Source organism: Meleagris gallopavo, chromosome 6 (genome assembly GCF_000146605.3).
Source record: "Meleagris gallopavo isolate NT-WF06-2002-E0010 breed Aviagen turkey brand Nicholas breeding stock chromosome 6, Turkey_5.1, whole genome shotgun sequence".
Lineage (NCBI taxonomy): Eukaryota > Metazoa > Chordata > Aves > Galliformes > Phasianidae > Meleagris > Meleagris gallopavo.
This window is the reverse complement of record NC_015016.2, coordinates 24,220,767-24,239,775: the sequence shown is the minus strand read 5'-3', so window position 1 is coordinate 24,239,775 and position 19,009 is coordinate 24,220,767. Positions and strand designations below refer to the sequence as shown.

The following is a 19,009-nucleotide window of genomic DNA, read 5'->3' as shown; positions in this document are numbered from 1 at the left end:
GAAACAGTCCAGGGTATGGCTCCACAGAACTCTCATCTGCCGAGTTGAGATTATTTTTCAGAGCTGATTCCTGGTTTGACAAGGAAAGGAATAAGAATAATAAGATCATAGATTGTGGGAGGAGGGAGACAGTGGCAAGCGAGCAACTGACCTGAAAGGAGCTACAAAGAGCTTGGTCAGTCTTGGCCTTGGTTAATGTTCCTTCAGCTTTGGCTTGGTTCTGTGAAAACATACATCTGACTATTTCATTGGATTAGAATTATGAGGATATTCATAATGGTGACTGTTTTGAGAATATACCATTCCTGGCAATCAGCCAAGCCAATGAGGTGGAGAAATTTTCCTCCTGAGCAGAGGATGCTTAATTGTCTCTTCCTTCAAATGTTCCCATTTTTTCTTGTGTGCCCCAATGTGAAATTTCATACATAGATAATGTAGTTATCTGTTCTTCCCTAAATCATTTTGTGGTTTTTTTGTTTTTTAATAAAAGGAGATTGTACAGGAGATTTTTCTCAGTGTTTGCAAGTATGGACCCAGATCAAAGCAAGAAAGTATTAAATAGTAATGGTTATAGATGCCTGCTAATCATCTCAAAATGGACCTACGCTTTGTTTTCCTTCCTTGTTTAGCTTCTCTGAATTGCCATCATTTATCTTCTGTTTGTGATCTTTCTTTGGAGAGCATAACCACTGTGTCCCTGAATGGAAGAAATCTAAATGAAACCCTGCTGGGTCTTACTTTATCTCTTTAGGCTTCACCTTTGAAATTTTCTGTGGGAAAAATATAAGGGCATTCACCATTTGCAGTACGTTTTAGTGCTGGCTATAATACTGCATGCATCCTGCATTGCCCAGGGACGCAGCTCTCTACAGAAAATCCAGATGGTGAGAGTGACATCTTCAGTTACGTGCAGCCCTCATAGTGCTGTGCTGAGGTCTTTTGAGATGATTTAACAGGATTTGGTAACACAAGATAGTGCTGCTCATGTTTTTCTGCCATTCAAGATCTCCAAAATTTGAAACAGAACACCCCATCTTTGCTTGGCATTTTCTCTCTCATGCTTGTTGGGAATAACTAATTGATTTCAGACTGAACTTTCCCTTATAAATCCAGGATTACAGTCTTACCAGAAGACCCTGGTTTCAGTTTTTTTCTTCTCCTTTTTAATGATGTCTCCAATGGATATTTAAAAGCAACAAAGTTTAACACTTTTTTTTAGTTTCCTTTTTGGTTCACTGTTACATATCGGCTTCCAGACTCCTTGGGCAGGGTCTGGTAACTCTTGAACAGCATCTGTCACTCCTTTATTTCTTAAACACACAAAGGTATATATTTTTTGCAAAGTAAGAGATGCTTTGTTTTGTTTTTAACTTTTGATCTCTTAAACAAAGGGTGCTGTTCCCAGTTTCAAATCTGGACTCTGTATTTTAATTGCGAGTAAGTTTCCTAAACCAAGATCATGCAGGTTGTTATGCCTATGAAATATTCCTAACAGCAAAAATTACAAGTGGTGTACACTTATGTTCTCTTGATATTTCCTTAAAAGTTACTTTTAGTGGGCTGACCTTATACAGTAGAAGCATCTTTTTACAGTGTACCTTATTCCTTCAAAACAAACCCAAAACTATTTACTTTTCCATCATCTTCCTTGTAAGAACTAACAAAATACTGGGTGATTATAATTTATCACTACTGGATTTTGAAATGTTACAGAAGCCTTTGAAATTTTCAGTACATACAGAATTTTTTTTGTTTGTTATGTTTGTGGGGTTTTTTTTGTTGTTGTTGTTGTTGTTGGGTTTTGTGTGTGTGTGTGTGTGTTGTGTGGTTTGTTTTTGTTTGTTTGTTGTTTTTTTTTTTTGTTTTTTTTTTTTTGTTTTTGTTTTTGGTATTGCTACTGGGTATTCAAAAATACTAGCTGACTAACTCGAGGCCTTTGGGACAGAGAACAGAGTACCTATGTAATCCTAGCCCAAATATTAATGTTTGGAGTCATACACTGAAAGTCTTAACATTTTCCAGACCTTGGTAGGCAATGTGGGCAGGGCGCAGTGGATCATACTTTTTATAATATTAAAATGGAGCTTGCTTATGAGTATAAATATTTAATTGGTCATTACCATCCACAGTTCTCTTTGATTATATTGAGTATTTGTGTCAGTTTTTGCGGGAATTACGTATATTAAAATGTGGCAGCACTCTCAATTCCTCTAGGGAACATTGGTTTCTGAACACAACAATGTGTTTGATTCTACTCTGCCTCTGTGTAGGAAAATGAACTAATGTGCAAGATGAGCTACCACAACCACCACATCATGCTTGTAGCCATAAGCAGTTCAGTTTGACAGCATGGGTTCCATTTAGGACTCATGAATTTGAGTGTAATTACGGTCCTCTCATGTTGTAGTTTTCTTTTTACAAATGTACAGTCTGATTAGTCTATCATAATGGTTGAGATTAGCTGACATGGCTTCTTAGTGCTTGGAGAGAGCCAACCAGAAAAAAAAGATGACTGCATAATGGATGACAATAGTGTTATGGGGTTGCTTCAAGAAAGACTCTTTGTTCTGGAATTCACAGTCTCATTTCCCATAACTTGATACAGAGCTCAATTGATTTTTGTGGCTTAGTTATAAAGGCTCACTTTAGTTTGAGCTGGCAAAAGTTTCTGGAAAATTTTTTTCATCAACAATAATTGTAGTTTTACATACATAAACCTTTGTCTGCTCAAATATAAACCACATATAGGGTATTTTCTGTTCCTCTCGAACATTTGGAGGACTAGATCATTTAGAGGACCAGATAATGTTGAGAACTTGTACTGCCTTTCTGCGCTGAAGGGAGCTGTTCTGTTTAACAGGATGGATTGAGGGAAAAAGGATAGCCACATGATTGTTGGGTCAATTAAGACTCTTAATACTGTATTAAAAATGATGTAACTTTTGTTCACATATCGCGGATTAACTGTGGTCAGTGATGGTCTTTGTCATATAACAGAAACCCATACAGAATGGTTAAGCAGTAGGTCTTATTCCTGGTTGCAGACATATTAGATAAAATCTGTTGAAACCAGTGGAAGACTTTCATTTCTCTGCAGTGAAGTTTTGGCAACAATTCTTCCATATTTTATAGTTTTATAGTAAATTTTAAATCCTTTGGAGGCTTGACATTTCTTCAAAGGGAAGAGGCTCTGGAGAGAGAAAAAAAAAAAAAAGGATGCAAGATGTGATCTAGCTGCTGTAGAACTGAAATAAATGAAATGTGCCCTCCTCTTCCATTTCCATCAGCTCACATCTGTGTAGTCTTAGGTTTGATGCCTTATATTTAAGAGTGGAATTCTCCTATTACCCTGTCATACTGAATTACAAATGACCAGCAATGTGTTTCTTGATTTGAATTTCCATTTATTTCAATTTCTTTGCAGTGTCTTGAACCAGATGCTATGTTACTAATAGCTGGTGGAGGTGTAGAAGATCATCTCAGTGAAGAAGTATTTGAGAGAATTTCTCTTGTTCTCCTTTACTACATTATTCATCATAGAGATGTGTGTTCTTCAAAACTTAACTTGAGTAATAAGGATTATAAATTTTACTTAAAGAGTATGCTCAATTTGAGACATGATGAAGACTGTTATTATTTTTCACGGAATGAAACAGAAGACATTTTGGCTGCAGTGAAGAAACATTTTAAAACTCCTGAAACCCAGGTAAAGAAAGGATAAGTAAAAATACTTTTATAGTTGCTGCTGATAAGTCTTTAAGCAAATGATACAGTGCCTTTAAGCTAGTTTAAGCATTATGCCTATATTGCAGACAACTGGCCAGTAACAGAGCATGGGCTGGTTTTTTAGTGTACCTGCTGTCCAATACTAGCTTTCTCCTTGACTGGCATTTTGGCGTGCACTGCCTAACCTTTTCATAGACTCTGTTGAGACATAGTTGGGGAAGTAGCTAGGATAGATACAGTTGCTCTGCTTAAGGTATGTGGAAAACTAGCTGCATGGGTGCAAGATCTTGCACTTAGCCTTAAGGACAGAAAATACTTTCTCATCTACTGTATTTACTAATTAATATAGATATGCTACTGGTGATTGTATCTAAATGGTATAAAGCAGAGCAGTTCTAAAACTGGTCTGGCTATAGAACGAAAACAATAAATCTGTCTGCTGTCATGAGAACCTATGAGATTCTATCTCCATGCAAAGTATGGTGGAAGTAAAATTATGTCCTAAGATCTGAAGGGCTCATTCATTTTTGACATGTATCTATGTATCCTTGAGCATGGATATGCCTTGCAGAAAGACTGACATAGATAAGCTTAAATTTCAGACTTAATAATAAAGAGCATATTGAATATATTCAACTCTTAAAGTCATGCAACGAGTTTTTTTTCACCACTATTTACTATTCCTGATCTCGTGTCTGATAAAATTATAGAATAGTATGTTTGAGTTAACAATCTAAAAAAATCCTACTCTTTGCCTTATTTAAAATAAAAAAAAAAGTTTTATTAGATTAGATAACTACTGAAGTACAGGTTGAACTGCTGTGAGAAGCCCTTTAGGTCTGTTCATAATATTAAAGTTAAATTTTGCCTATTGCAAACTTTGAATTTCCCCCTTTCTTTGTTATTTCATTGAATTTTAATTTGCACCATACTGTAGTAGGAGTTTTCCATGCAAACAGAAAACGGCAAGGAATCCCAGCTAAGCAGGGAGCACTGAGGGCCTGCAGTTCTTCTTTCTGTGTTCTTTGTGTGATTATTTCCCTATCATAAATTATTCATTGACCAGTATATTTGCTTCTAGATCTTGGTGAATGTGCTGATTTCCAAAAAAATCCAATGGTATCTGGGCAAATATAAAGGGACACCAGTGGATATTTGGCATGTCAGGATAGAATAGCAATCCATAAAGTTCTTTGCTGTGCAGTCTGTTTGCACTGGCAGAATATTCAATTGTCAAATCGCTTCCGTAACTGAGTCTTTACCACTGACATGAGGGAAAAGAAGGTTTGTTTGATTGTTTAAATGAAAGATACTCAAAATATTATAGACTCTCTAATGCTTAGAATCACAACATTTGAGTTACGGAAAAGGGCCAGTTCTGCACAACAATGATAGAAGAAAGGCAGTTTGTGTCTTCTATGTTTATGATTTATAGGAAGTATCTTCAATCATAGCAGTTAGTATGTTATTTGAAATGAGAGAGGAAATTTGGGGTTCTGGGAATGAAACTGTATTGCATAGACAGGAAAAAAAGATGTTAGCTTCTGCCCCATAGTGTTTAAGGCACACATAGAAAGAGATGATTATGTAAAACAAGCAATTACTGTACTGGCTCATCTGACTTTTCAGTTTCATTAATATGACAAATAATAAATGAGCTTTTGTAATTTTCATCTTTTTTTTTTTCTCCCAAACTCCAAATTTTTGCAGTGAAAATGAACAAAAAAGCCAGAATTGGTGAAAATAAAGGATATGTTTTCAGGTAACAAAGAGCTATAGACTGTCCCTCATTTCAGACCTGCCTGCATACACACTGGATGTACATAACTGCCTCTTTGGTCACCTGGAAGGAAAGTCACCCTTTATCTGCATAATGGTGGCTTTCCATCTTGTTCCATATAATTGTCCTATAACAAGATATTAATTTCATTTAATAAATAAGGGAAAACATTGAGAGAATTCTTTCTGAGTCTGAGATTAATAAGAGTTTAAAATCCATATTATTTGGGCCAACGTCTTGTGCCTTAACAAAAATTCCTCACTTTTCTGCCACTTTCTGGAATGTGAAAGTAACTGAGCATGACATAGGAGAAGCAGAAATATCACTGAACAAGAATAATGTGAATGAAGTTCTGTACTTCTTCCCCTTAGAATCTGGGTAAAATTTCAGCTTTTTTTATTCTATCCCTATTTTCCTGGAACTGTCCTTTGTTTCTTATTTGCTGTCCTGCTGTCAATTACAGCTTTAACCTCAGTGCTTTTTTTTCTGGCTGGTTGTGAATGCATTCTCTCCACTTTCTCCTCCTGTCACTCTTGTTATTTAAATCGAGGTGACCGGGGCTGTCTTCATGCTGTTTTCTCCTGATTTCAGTGTGTTGATGTGAGTACTCTGGAGAAAACTGCTGATATAATGGACAGAGATGGTGCTGATGAAAACACTCTTCCACGCTTGGCTGCTTTGATTATTACTTTGGCTCTCCAAGGAGTCTGCATGGGAAAAGCAAGCTTACCCTCCCCAGAATTCTTTATAAAATATATTTTCAATTCTTTGAACAGTACCACAGAGCTTCAAGTGGCAGGTAAGGTATTTCTTCACCTGTAGGTGATGGAAAATAAACTTTTTTTTTTTTTTTTCGCTAATTCTCTAGGAAATATAAAACATTGTTACTGTAGTTATTACATACATAGTGTTGTCATAATTTATGACAGCTTCTCAGTGTAGTATGGAGTCTGAGAGTGGAAGTCTCGCTGTGAGGGCACTGAGTTTGCCACGGCTTTCTCTGCATTGCTTCTTTATGCAGAGCGTTGTGTTGCTGCAACCAAATCACAAGACTAACTTAGGGGTAGAAGAGATCATTCACGTGCAGTAGGTACATTAGGTACCCTGGTCCCTCACACTGCAGTGCAGACATACCCCTGTAGGAGAGCAATTAGATGCAGAGTTCTAAATCATCTACTCAGGGCCTAGTGTGTGTTTAAAAGGTTTGGATAAGACATCTACTTCTCCTTTGTGGGTACTGCTAAAATCAACACCTTTACAATATATTCAAAGCACTTTTAAAAAGTTATATTAAGTCTGAGTTAAAACAACTTAAAATGTAAAACTAAGCATAGGTAAACACATTTTTATGACTGTTAGGATGCAGAGAGATACATTAAATCACAGAAGCAAATTATAAAATTTCCTAGGTTGCAGTTGCGTAAACTGTCTTTGCAGCAAAACGACTCCTTTAAAAGTGCCAGTGGAGATCTTGTAAGTTGACTCACAAGAATGGATGGAGATGGGCACGATGCTACTCAATAGCTTTGTATGTTAAAATCCAGACCCTGGTGAAGACATTAGAAATTCTTCCTTTATGGTTAGTGGAGATAGGATATCATTTAGAGAAAATGAAAAATATTCTTAACTATTTTGTTACAGTGTAAATGTATTTTAAACTTAAGTTAATTAAATTGTCCCTTTAAATAAATTTCTGAAAGGAACCAGAAGAAAAAAAGCAAGAATGTGTATTGTGGAAAAAATGAGAAATTAGAGTTGCCTACAGTTAGCAAATAAAGCTATCTTCAGATATGTTCAGAGCTGTTTAAGAAAAAAAAAAACCTTAGCATAAGTCTTTCTCAAAGATTTATTGTTAAGACTATACTATTTGCTTTTTCTGAATAACAGTACTAAAAAACAAAGGCTCATCATATGGAAAATTGTTAATCTTATCGGTCTAAATTTCACTGAAATCAGTACAAACTCAGGTTTACCTACACAATCATTATGGCTTTATCTTGAAAAGCACAGGAGTGAAGGGAGATGACCAGGCTGCAAAAAATGGAAGGGAAATGAAAGCGTGATAGAACATGCCCCTTGTAAAATTCAGCATTTCTTTAGCAAGTACAACAACTGCACTCAGTTATGCCATGGGATACATGCCCTGCCTTGTCTAGGACTTGGACTGGGGCTCCTGCTGTCTACTTCAGTGCTGTGATTGGGCGTGCTTCCAGATTAGGAACTTGACCAAATGAGACAGAAAATCCTCTGCCACTGTTCTGAAGTGGAACAAACTTCAGAAGTACAAGGGGCAGTACGGCATCCTCAGGGGTGCTTTCAGGGCACCCAAAAAAACACCTTTCTTTCTGGAATATCTTAATGCCTGCTCCTGGCAGGGCAGTCTGAGAAATTATGAAAATATTTGGCTGTAATTTGTAGATAATTTTGATAGAGACCCATGTTTAAATGAAACATGAAATGCTTTTCAGTTACATCTCTTTTTCCCTGAAATTGTCATTGTCAGTGTGGTGCTATAAAGGAGGAAACGCTGAGTATATTGATGACTTAAACTACTGGAGGTGCTATGCTGAAGCTACCTGCAGTACTGAACAGTGGAGAGAAAAATATTAAAAAGAGGAATTAATGTTAAAATTAACAAAATTATTAAAAAGTACTTTGAGTTTTGCCTGTCTAAATGTGTATTTTCCTATGGTAACATTTCTGTTTTTTGATAAATAACCAGAACTGGAACAACTCCTCCATGTGCTTACAGCCAGAAAGTCCTGCACTGTAATTGGACAATTCCAAAGTTACAAAAGAAGATATTACGGTGTGACAAGCACAGGTACTGGAACCAGGAACAGTCCAGTCAAAGCAAGCTATACAGAAGAAGACTATCTGAAAGATTATTATAAAGATCATGGGAGTAACACAAATTGGGATCAGGTAAATCTATTTCTGTTTTTATATTATTATATAGTACTAGTCACAGTATTAAGTATGAAGCTTGTTGGACAGAGTTTCATTACGGGTGGTTTTATCTTAGTCCTAAGTATTAAATAATAAAGAATTGATGTTTATCACAGTGATTAAAATGGTAATTGAGTTTCTTCCTTTAGACTGAAGGACATTCCTCAGACTGAAAAGAGAGAATTTTTTTAATGTATCCATTTAAAATATATGCTTCAATTACTGTTTCTATTGTTTTTAGTACCTTATACTTCAATTTAGCACAAAGACAGTGGTTCTTCTTCCTGTAGTTGTGCAACTGACTTTTGCTGAGTGATGTGAAACTGAGATGAACAGCATCTGATTAAATGACATTCTGATAGATTTGCATAATTTTATTTGTATCTGGTATGCAAATCCTTTCAATATGGTTATCTCATTCCACGTGTCCACAAAACAGAATCATGCTGATGAGCTGATGTGAGGCATTTAATGGAATCTCAAAATAACTTTAAATGAAAGTCACTTTAAATGTATTCCATATTAACTTTAAATTATGAATATCAGAAATCGGCAGTGATATTAGGCATAGAAGATGCAAAATCATTTTCCAGCAAAACAAAAATAGGTAACACTCAAGTTTAGATTCATTGAACTTGTGAGACTGACTGTAAATCAAAAGAAAAGGACAGAAAACACAGGAGGGTTTTCTGAAGCTTGTGGGTCAAACAGAGAGCCAAATATTCTGTATAGATACTGAAAAATCACAAAGAAAAGTCTGGAGAGAAGAGAATTTATCTTCTTTGATTCTTAACTTCTCTTTTTTGTTCCATCCCTCTTCCACTTACATCTATTTTCTTTGTCATATTTTTCCATTGGAAGGCTTTGTGTTTCAGTGTTGTTGCTAATTTTGTCTCCCGCTTTCTGCACAGATCTGTGCTTCATAAGTAACAGATACTGCCACAGATGAGACATTGACTGGTTTACAGCTTGTTTGCTAACTAGATTAAGACCTGTAATTTGATTTTTTTGAAACATCCTTGCAGAAAAAAAGGTCACTGCTTTCTAAGTCATTGTCTCTACGATCTTAAAAATGCATATAAAACAAATAGAAGATCTAATAAGAACAATAATATTAATTTTCATTTAATTTTATTACTATAACTGCAGATTCTTTTATGATTCCTCATTAAAGAAATATGTATTTGCAAACAAACATCATCCATTCATCCAACCATCCAGTTTTTCATATGATAATATGCAAATTTTATTTTATTTTTATCATTCTACAGGAGTACATACATAGTTACCTCATTAGTGTAGTAGGAAGTTTAGTAGTCTGGCTTCCTAATTAAACAACTTAAAAGGCAAGGTCTTGTCACTGGAAAAGGTGCAGGTCCTCACGCCCTCAAGAACATTTTAGTAAATGAGTGTTACAAATTATTTGTGTGTGGACTATTTATTTTCCAGATAAGGTCTTGCTTTTTCTTTTAAAATTCCTTGTTAAATCTCAGGAAAAGGTAGGCTCATGGGGGCCCTCTAAATTCCTTCTCAAAACATCCCAGTTAGATCAGTTCCACAGGGCCATGTCAGTTTGAATTCTAAATTTCTCCAAGGATGGAGATGACGCTGTCTTTCTGGGAAACTTCTACTCTATTGCCTTATTTGGTGACTGTTTTATTATAAAGAATTGGATTATCGCCTGCTGCAATTACTTCCTATCTCCACTTACCCTCTTGCTGTACATCTCTGGGAAGGTTCTGTCTTCATCTTCCCTTCGCTCCACTAGGTAGGTGAAGATGTGACACCTTACATGCCTTGTCTTCTCCAAACAGAGCAACGCGGGTTCCTCAGCCACTCCTGAGTGGCTTCTGCTCCTAGCTATCTTGGGCACCTTCAGACTTCTCCTACATGCAGTATCTTCCTCATATTGCTGGTTATTAATCTGGATACAGTATGCTGAGCAGAAGGCAGTAATCATTCTCCATTACGACCGCTGGTTCTGCTCCTGCTGGTAGAGCCCAGCGTGCAGTGACCCTTCACTGCCAGCAGGGCCCACTGGTGGCTCGTTCACGTTGCCTGTCAGGACCCCAAGGGCTTTTTTTGTTAAGATACCTCCCAGTTGCTTTCCCTCGATCTTTGTCGTTGTATGGGGTTATTCTGTTTGAGGTACAATAAGTTATCTTCACTAATCTTCAGGAATGATTTGTCAGCCTATTCCATTGGCTTGCCAGGGTCCCTCTGAACGGCACCCATTACTGTCAGCATCTATCATTTTGTCTCAGCTGGATTTCACAACTGAATGATGCATTCTGTTCCAGCAGAGGCCACTGATAAGGCATTAAATAATACCAGTGAGTACTGACCACAGAGGAGTGCTGCTTAGAACCAGCTATGACCCAGACTTCCAGCTGTTGATACCACTCATTGGTTTTCCACACTTTTTGCCAAAATTACTGTCTAGAACACAAACAAAAGGTCTTTTCTACTTTGGTAGTTCCCGAATTCTCTTGCTGCTGTCCTTCCACTTGAAGGTGGAACTGATGAGATTCAAGCAGTAAGATCACCTATTACTCTGAACACCTGAGTGTGATATTCAGATTCAGTGTATTGGTGCTCAATTCATCCCATTTCTCATAGAGCTACAAGGCATATTTCACTTTACTAAGGAATGAACAAATGCAGAAAGATTTCTCCATTTAATTAAGTTATTTAAAAGTAAGGTCAATAACAACTTTTAAAAAATTATTTAAATACTGCTTTTCCTTTGAAAGAAACCCAAACAATTTACAAGTTTCAATGACTAGAAAAGCAATATTCAGGAGTTCCTCAATTTTCAGTTGCAGACCATTTTAAGTGAAAGAAACAAAATATTTATCTTTAAATTGAAATACAGAAAACCAGATGGGATTAAGAAATTAAGGTTATTCCTGTAAGGGAAGTTTTTGCTATGAACTTTGTCTTTTTAAAAGGTCTTGCAGAAATTCCCACTGGAACAGTCTTAGTGCTGAATGCTTGTATCTTAACCAGAAGTTCCACCTTGGAGATGGAAGAAAGTTCTTCATGAAATTTTTCGAAATATGTTTTTCTCTTTTGAAAAAGAGACTTTATAACAGGAAGTATTTTAAATTCTCGTGTACCTCTAGAAATACAATTATTAAGTAGTTTTTAAACCAAATCTAGACTATGTAACAGCTAGCATGCTGACTTTGAAGTGATACGACATTGTTAAAAGAATTTGAACACAAACTCTGAAGATATAACCAGGAAGCACAAGGACAACCTTCAGTACTGCCTTGATACAAAGCTGTATTAGACTAATAGCAAGGTGCATGACTTGTTAGCAAATAAGATAATGAAGCATCAAGAGGAACTGTCATGTCAGACCCTCAGATGGTATTAACAGAGTTCTAATATTTCTGAAATATTTACTAATATTAAGTTTCAATGAAAAAATAGGATTAATTGAAATAATCGAAATAATATAACCAGAACAGTGTATATGGAAAACAAGTTTTTCTACTTAGTATAACCATCTTCTAAGATTACAGATTACATCCTAGCATAAAATATGGATGCATGCAACGTACTCAGTAATTTTGTATATATTTCTACATAGGTTTGTTTCTCTGCTGGTGAACTTGTGAACATATTTTTAAAAAACAGTTCTTCATCCATTTCCAAGGAGCACTTCAAGCAAATAAGTCCAGCAATCGTTCAGCAACTATTAAGTTGTTCATGTCAGCTTCCTGAATCCAAGCAGACAAAACTTCCACCAACAACTTTGGAAAGTGAGTTATATTGTTGTTATCAGTGTAGCATTGCTCTAAATCAGGTGAGGAGGTGTGGGGGCTTCTGGAGAAATTTCATTCAAAAGTAACCTTAAACCAAACAGGATGAGATTTATTCTCTCTGTAGTTTTCTGTACTGCGTGACTTTGTAGCACGCATGTCAGATAATAGCATTGTATTGGGAAGTGGAGCGAATTCGGTGGTTTTGATGCTACATCTGGAAGAATTCTTGTTCAAAATATGTTTTTTCCCCATTTCTTAGAGAAGTGCCTGCTGTAGCCAGCAGGTGAGCTGCAATGGGCCCTCATTTTAGGGGATTGCTGGGCAAAAATTTTACAAAATTTCTGCAAGGTTTATACTGAAGTCATTACATAGGTTTTATATATAGCCTCAACACTATGTTAGCTGTCATTTTTTTATACCATGATGTGGCAAATGTTTAATACAGATAAATTCTGTGTGAATGTTGCTGATTTTTCATGTTGTGTTATTTTACAGCAGAGGAACTTTGGGCATCTTATTGTGAAAAGAAAAACTAACAAAACCAATTGTATAGGCAGCAGAGGTTGTGTGATAGAGTGGGAACAAGGGCTGAGTCAGAGTATAATTAGACAGCTATTTCCATTTGCAGTTATAGCCTTCACATACTACTGCTTCCAGGCATATGTGCACAACCATTTTTGCTGATGCAGCTTCTTCTCTCATCATTCCCTAGTCCACCATAAAAAAATAAAATAAAAAATTGAGCTAAGGACTTTTTACTATGTTTCTGGTGTTTGTTTTTTCTTTAAATAAGCACCTCTCTGGGAAACGTTTAGAACCATAGATGTACTGGTGCATGACAGGAAGTGTTAATTTCTGGCAGGGGGTTTGGGAGCCAGGAACAGGCAACACAGAATAAGCATCCGACAATAATCACTTGCACTGGGAGCATCTCTTTTGGTGCTCTTGAAAAAACTTGGCTGAAAATCAGCACCTTCAAAGCCTTTTTCCTAACGTCTCCATTGCTAGCTCTATTTGTCTAGATCCGTTAGGAACTCCTAAGCTTTTCTTACATCCTAGCTGACCAACATTCTTTCTGGAACAGATCTTTTAGTCTCTAAATTATGTCTGTTCTTTGAGCTAGATATATTAGTCAGTTTGTGGGAATAAGCAGACATATGATTCCACAGTGTGCAGATTAATTGAACTATGAGCATGAATTAAAATACATGAGGAAAGAAATTAAAAGAATTAAAATACATTAGAGGACCTTCATGGTTATCCCAATAATAGTTACAGGATGAAGAAATGTGCAGAGTAAGAGGAATTATTCAAGTCCTTTCTTATGTCTCTTTTCATTATCTGAATATTTTAACTTTTCTATGCTGTGGTGATATGCTCATTTTTTCAGATAGGGAATCAAGAAACCAAGAAAAAGGAACTTACCCACATCATGGTAGTTTCAGTGCTCTAGAATTTTGTAACTCCACTACTGTCAGCCTGATCACTGACATTTTAATGATCTCAGAAATGTTTACATCTGTCTAAATGACGAAAAACTGATCTATTCAAACACAAAGGGGAAGGAGCCAGAGCCCTCTGTGCAGCTTTTTCCCCATGCTTATTTGATAAAGGTTTCCATGAACACAAGGATACTTTTGCTGGCTTGACGCAGACAAGCAATGGACATCATGTTTGACCTACATCTGACCTGAGCATAGGCTCATTAATTTTATTGATTTAAGTTCTATTTTACTGACAGACTGTGCTGTTTTGGATAAGTCATCAGGGCCTGACCTTCCATGAGTATCTACTATAAGCTATTGGATGTGCAGTCTGTGGGATTTACTGTCTAATTTTATGAGGTGTTGAGCTATTAAAGTGTGAAACATTAAGTGATACTTTTGAATATTTTGGCATTACTTCCTTTATGTCTGTTTTTCATCAGTGTTTTACCTCCATCATAAGACTTTCATACAGATTAATCACGATTCATACTGTGCAAGAGGCTTGAAACAAGAGCAGCAAGAATTATTTAAAATTATTATAATTATAATTAAAGAATTATAAGAGTAACCTTCCAAAAGTCCCAGTAACTTGGGAAAAATAAGTCACTGGACCTGATGCTATGACTGAAGGAATGTATGCCCACAGTACACTTGTAAACAGCATTTGAACCAATAGGCTTATGTCTAAACGCCTGCATTCATTTGAAGCTTTAGGCCTTGCTCTCTTTACTGGTTTGGTTAATAATGTGGTGTTGACTGTAAAAATACACAGGTGATGACATAGAGGAACAAGCACAAACCTGTTAAGACTGGGAACAAATGCAGACCAACATTCACTGTGCTGCTCTGAGCATCTTTAATTAGCACAGTTATGTTCTACTCAGTACTTCAAGGCCTGAAACTTGAAGATATTAGACTATTAACTGTAGAGCCTGAAAAAGAATATTTTTTAGGCTTTCAGCTCTGGCATCTGTATTACATGTGACTAGAAAAAAGTGAATGTAGCACAATGAATCACTTCATAGCCTCAAAAACAAATATGAAACAAAAACTCAGATGCAAACAAATGCAGATACTGAATGGTTAAAGGTACCATTGTTTACTTTGTTTCTTTTTCCTTACAGAATATGGTTACAGCACTGTTGCAGTTTTACTTATTACAGTTGGATCTATGTTTGGTACATCCCTGATTTTATTTAACTCCTGTCAAGAAATCTATACGCTCATTTTACAGCTGTTTGTTGGTTTGGCAGTCGGGACCCTTTCTGGTGATGCATTGCTACATCTCATTCCTCAGGTAGGTAATACACATTTAAATGTTAAGATCTTAGCACTTGTGCATGCACTGACACACAGGAGCAAGTTTCATTTAAACCTGGCTAATATTAGTATTTTAACCAATAAAGCTTCCCATGAATCTGTGAATCAACTACTTAGCATTCCAGATACATCTACACTTTGTAGTTCAGAGAGAGATTCTAAGGATAAGAAGCAGAATTGAATGAATAATTATCTCAGAAAAAAATTTCAATAAAACCTTTTCAGATAATCCATAAGTCCAACCCACAAGAACCTGCAAGGCAGATTCTTCAGATGCTTTCATGAGGCAGATTCTATAACAGGTTGTAGGAAAATTTGTTCAGATGTTCTATAAGGCATCAATAATTCCCTTCATAAATACATCTTGTAGGTTCTGAACCTCTCAACCAAATTAGTACTACTGCCTTGAATAGCATGAGTGGTACTATTTCTTCCAAAATTCGCATAATCAATTTTAAGAATATGCAGCATGTAAAACAGAAACAAATTTTCCATTATGTTATTTATTTTTGTCTGAGTTCCCTCTCATGGAACAAGTGTTACAAGGAGATTTGTACTAGTCATCTAAAGAGTTTCAGACCTTCGTGAACGATTCTGGTTGAAATGTTTTTTTGTACTGAATGCATTCTCTGGAGTTGGAACTGGAAAAGTAGTTAAAGAAGGCAGTTCTCCGTGAGTATCAGACAAATACCTTCCTTTAATGAACATATTTAAGTTTGAAAGTATTCTTCACTATTTTTAAGTGATGCATCCAGAAAGTTCTTAAGTTCCTTTTTTTCTGAAGGGCAGCAAAGTAAGGCTGCTGTTCTCCTCTCCTGGGGAAAACCAGAAGCATTTGACAGCAGAAAGCCTTCCATGTTATTTTCAGTTTGAAGATTAAATCTGAAGATGACACAAGCAACTTCTTAGACTGTAAATATCTGTATACTTCAAAAATATATCCTCTAAAAATGCATAAAGGACAATTTCATATAACTCTCTTGAAACAATGTGGCTTTGATCAGTGAGAAATGATAAAGGCCTGTGATAAGTAGTTTCATCCATCTACTTTGTTGACTAGCTCAAAACACAATTTAAATTGAAAGAGGTGGCAAAACAAAATCTTGAAAACAAATCAAATGGACATGTGATAAATTGCTTCAGCCAAGATTAAAATATTGGCACCTAAATTTTTTACTTCATCTCTTTTTAGACTCTTGGTTTACATAAACATGAAGCACAAGAGGTAGAACATTTCTATGAAGGAAAAGAATATATTTGGAAACTTTTGGGAATAATTGGAGGGATTCATGGATTTTTTCTGATTGAAAAATGTTTCTTTCTTTTGGTAACCCCACGTGAACAGGTAAAGTTTTGCACGTTTTATCCTTTTAAAAAATCTCTTCCATTTAGAGATGTTGCAGTGCACAAGTTTTTAAAATAACTATGGAAGTAGTTATCACTTGTGTGACTGAAACACGGAAAGTTGCTTTCTAAACTGCTCCTACCAGACTGACTTTTGATTTCTATTTCACTTTGCTTCATAGATTTATATGCTCCATGAATGTGCTCCCTATATTTGTAGCTCAGAAAAGGAAACAGTTAATTGAATTTATTTTCTAGGTATATTAGGAGTGGTGCAGGTGAAGGGCTTTTGTCCATATGAAATAATAATGATAGTCATTTACTCTAGGCACAGTTTGAAGAGATGGAAGACACGGATGAAAGCACAATATATTTTGAAGGATGATATCTTAAAATTCCCAAATGACTCTTACCCCAAAGTTTTTGAGAATCTAATATAAATTTTGTGGTCAGTAATACCCAGACTTAATAATGTCTCCCTTCTCAGTTCCGTGCTTATGGTAATTCTGCTGTTTTATCTCAGTGCAGCTGATGCCTGAAAATATGACTATGCACGAGGATATAATGTAACAGTGTGAAAGCTCGTTAAGTTTCTCAGCATGAGAGGCTATTTTAATGTCATTTAAGAAAACTAAGTGTAAGCTTAGCTTTTTGTATTTTGCAGAGAGTATTTAATGACTGGCCTGATTTAGATACTTAGTACTGGGTCCCTATCTTTGAGTCAGCCATAAGAATATTATGTGAAATTAATGGAATGAGACTATTTTGATTATAATGATATTTAGTTTGGTAAAAAAAAAAAAAAAAGTTGTCACTAATGTTGCATACTCAGAGAGAAGAGCATTATCATCATCTCACAATTTAAAAAAAAAAAAGTTTTAGAATGTTTAAACAATTCTTCATCTTCAGCTTCAAAACAATGCATATTTCCACAAGCAAATATGATCACTCATGATGCATTTGATTCAATTTTCAAGTTTTTTTTAAACCAGATAAACATTAAGAGATGTTGGTGTTAACCAATAAATACAATTTTTGTAAATGCTGAACTTTCTCAAAAGTTTGAGAAAGACTGCATCTGTGTTCCTTGGGTTTAAGAACTAATTGCAAAGCATCTTCATTCAGCAGGGCCTTTCTTTAGTTAATGGGCACTGGGAACATTCCCATGATCTTCCAATGGAATCTGAATTAAATGAACATTCAGGCAGAGACAAATCTACTTCAACCATACAGTTGGTAGGTTACCAATATGAAATACTTCCCTGATTTTTTTTATATTCTTCTTTCTTTGTTCCTCAAAAATGAACCAAATTAGTATAATAAATCAATACTATTTTTTCAGACTTTATTGATTTTTTTCCTTTATTATATGACATGATTGTCAGGAATCAGATTTTGAAGCTTATAATAAACTTTTTAGAGAAAATTCAAACACAAATTTTTCTAATGACTTTTCTTAAGTGTGTACCAGATTGATATAACTGCATACATCCTGTACTACCTACTGTTGATAAAATTATTGAAAATTTCCTTCCTCTCTTCTTTTTAAAATTATATTAAATGTAAGGGCAGACTCTTCTATGGGAAGACTTCAGGATTTTCTACAGTGAGAGTTAAGTACTAAACAGAGGAAATCTTGGTCCTTTCTTGGGCATTTTTTCACAAATTTGAAAAGTGATACAACCAAGTTGGGTATCAGAGAGCAGTGTTTACTTGTAAGAAATTACATAATTTCCTGTCCATCTGTGGAGGATATTCAGACAGATTTGTCTTTACAAAGTAAATTCACTCATTATTTCTAACCCATTTTCTCCTTTTCCAACCAATTTCTTCACCTTATATGGAATACTTGCATATCTGTGTTCCTGTTAATTTAAATCAGAGACCTTCCGTAATGTGAATTCCATTTTAACAAGCAGCTGTGATAGATAAGAATCTCATGAGCCACTGCTTTTTTCTGAAGCACAGTTGAGAAACTGTCACTTGAATGCAGAGCAAACAGCCTGCTGAGGAATGTTTACTAATTTATGAGTCATGTCATAGCTTCCTGTTTATGGTTATGAACAATCTAGTCCTTCCTTTCAGCTGCAAGATCACAAAGTTACGTATATCACACAAACTACCTTGACTTAGCTAGTTTGTACAAGAGCAGCCAATTTTTCAGAGTCATGTGAGTAATAGTAAGAAAAACACTGGTTGACTAAGAAAAGCTTATAAATCCTTCAGGTCAGTGATTAGTCCTGCAGTTTTGACTCAGAGTTCAAAGAAGTGGCATGTGAATAAGTATTATATGAGAAGTGAAACAATTACTGGAATTCATATGGCTGGCTTCAATCATGGGAATTAAAGAGTTTTATTTTTCCTTTAAAATGTAGAATTTAAAAACCAAATCCTTTCCTTTTGCTCCTCTTGCCTCCACAGCACAAATCCCACACCACAACCAAGCTAATACCAGCCAAGAAACATATCCTGTTTTGCAGCCAATACACATCTCTGCTACAGTTTTTGCATTGGTGTTTGCTGCCCCTAACAAAGCACTCTTCTGGGCTGCTGTTGGCTCTTCACTGGCTGCCATAATAGCTTTAATATGTGTTTTATGCTTTGTTTGGACTACAAACAAACAAACAAAA

At 35.7% G+C, this 19,009-nt stretch overlaps 1 protein-coding gene across 9 annotated transcripts in view; it reads left to right on the top strand.

Annotated features, from left to right (window-relative positions):
• Positions 1-19,009, top strand: part of SLC39A12 (solute carrier family 39 member 12) — a 44,116-nt gene that overhangs the window by 11,088 nt on the left and 14,019 nt on the right. For 6 of the 9 annotated variants that reach the window (XM_031553907.1, XM_031553906.1, XM_010712630.3 and 3 more), the window contains 7 exons: positions 3,425-3,706; positions 6,098-6,305; positions 8,229-8,431; positions 12,054-12,225; positions 14,840-15,012; positions 16,228-16,380; positions 17,508-17,615. In XM_031553907.1, the coding sequence (XP_031409767.1) occupies positions 3,425-3,706; positions 6,098-6,305; positions 8,229-8,431; positions 12,054-12,225; positions 14,840-15,012; positions 16,228-16,380; positions 17,508-17,615 (1,299 nt within the window). The remainder of the gene's footprint in view (positions 1-3,424; positions 3,707-6,097; positions 6,306-8,228; positions 8,432-12,053; positions 12,226-14,839; positions 15,013-16,227; positions 16,381-17,507; positions 17,616-19,009) is intronic. The other 3 variants (XM_019616423.1, XM_010712633.2, XM_019616426.2) reach the window with 2 other exon arrangements.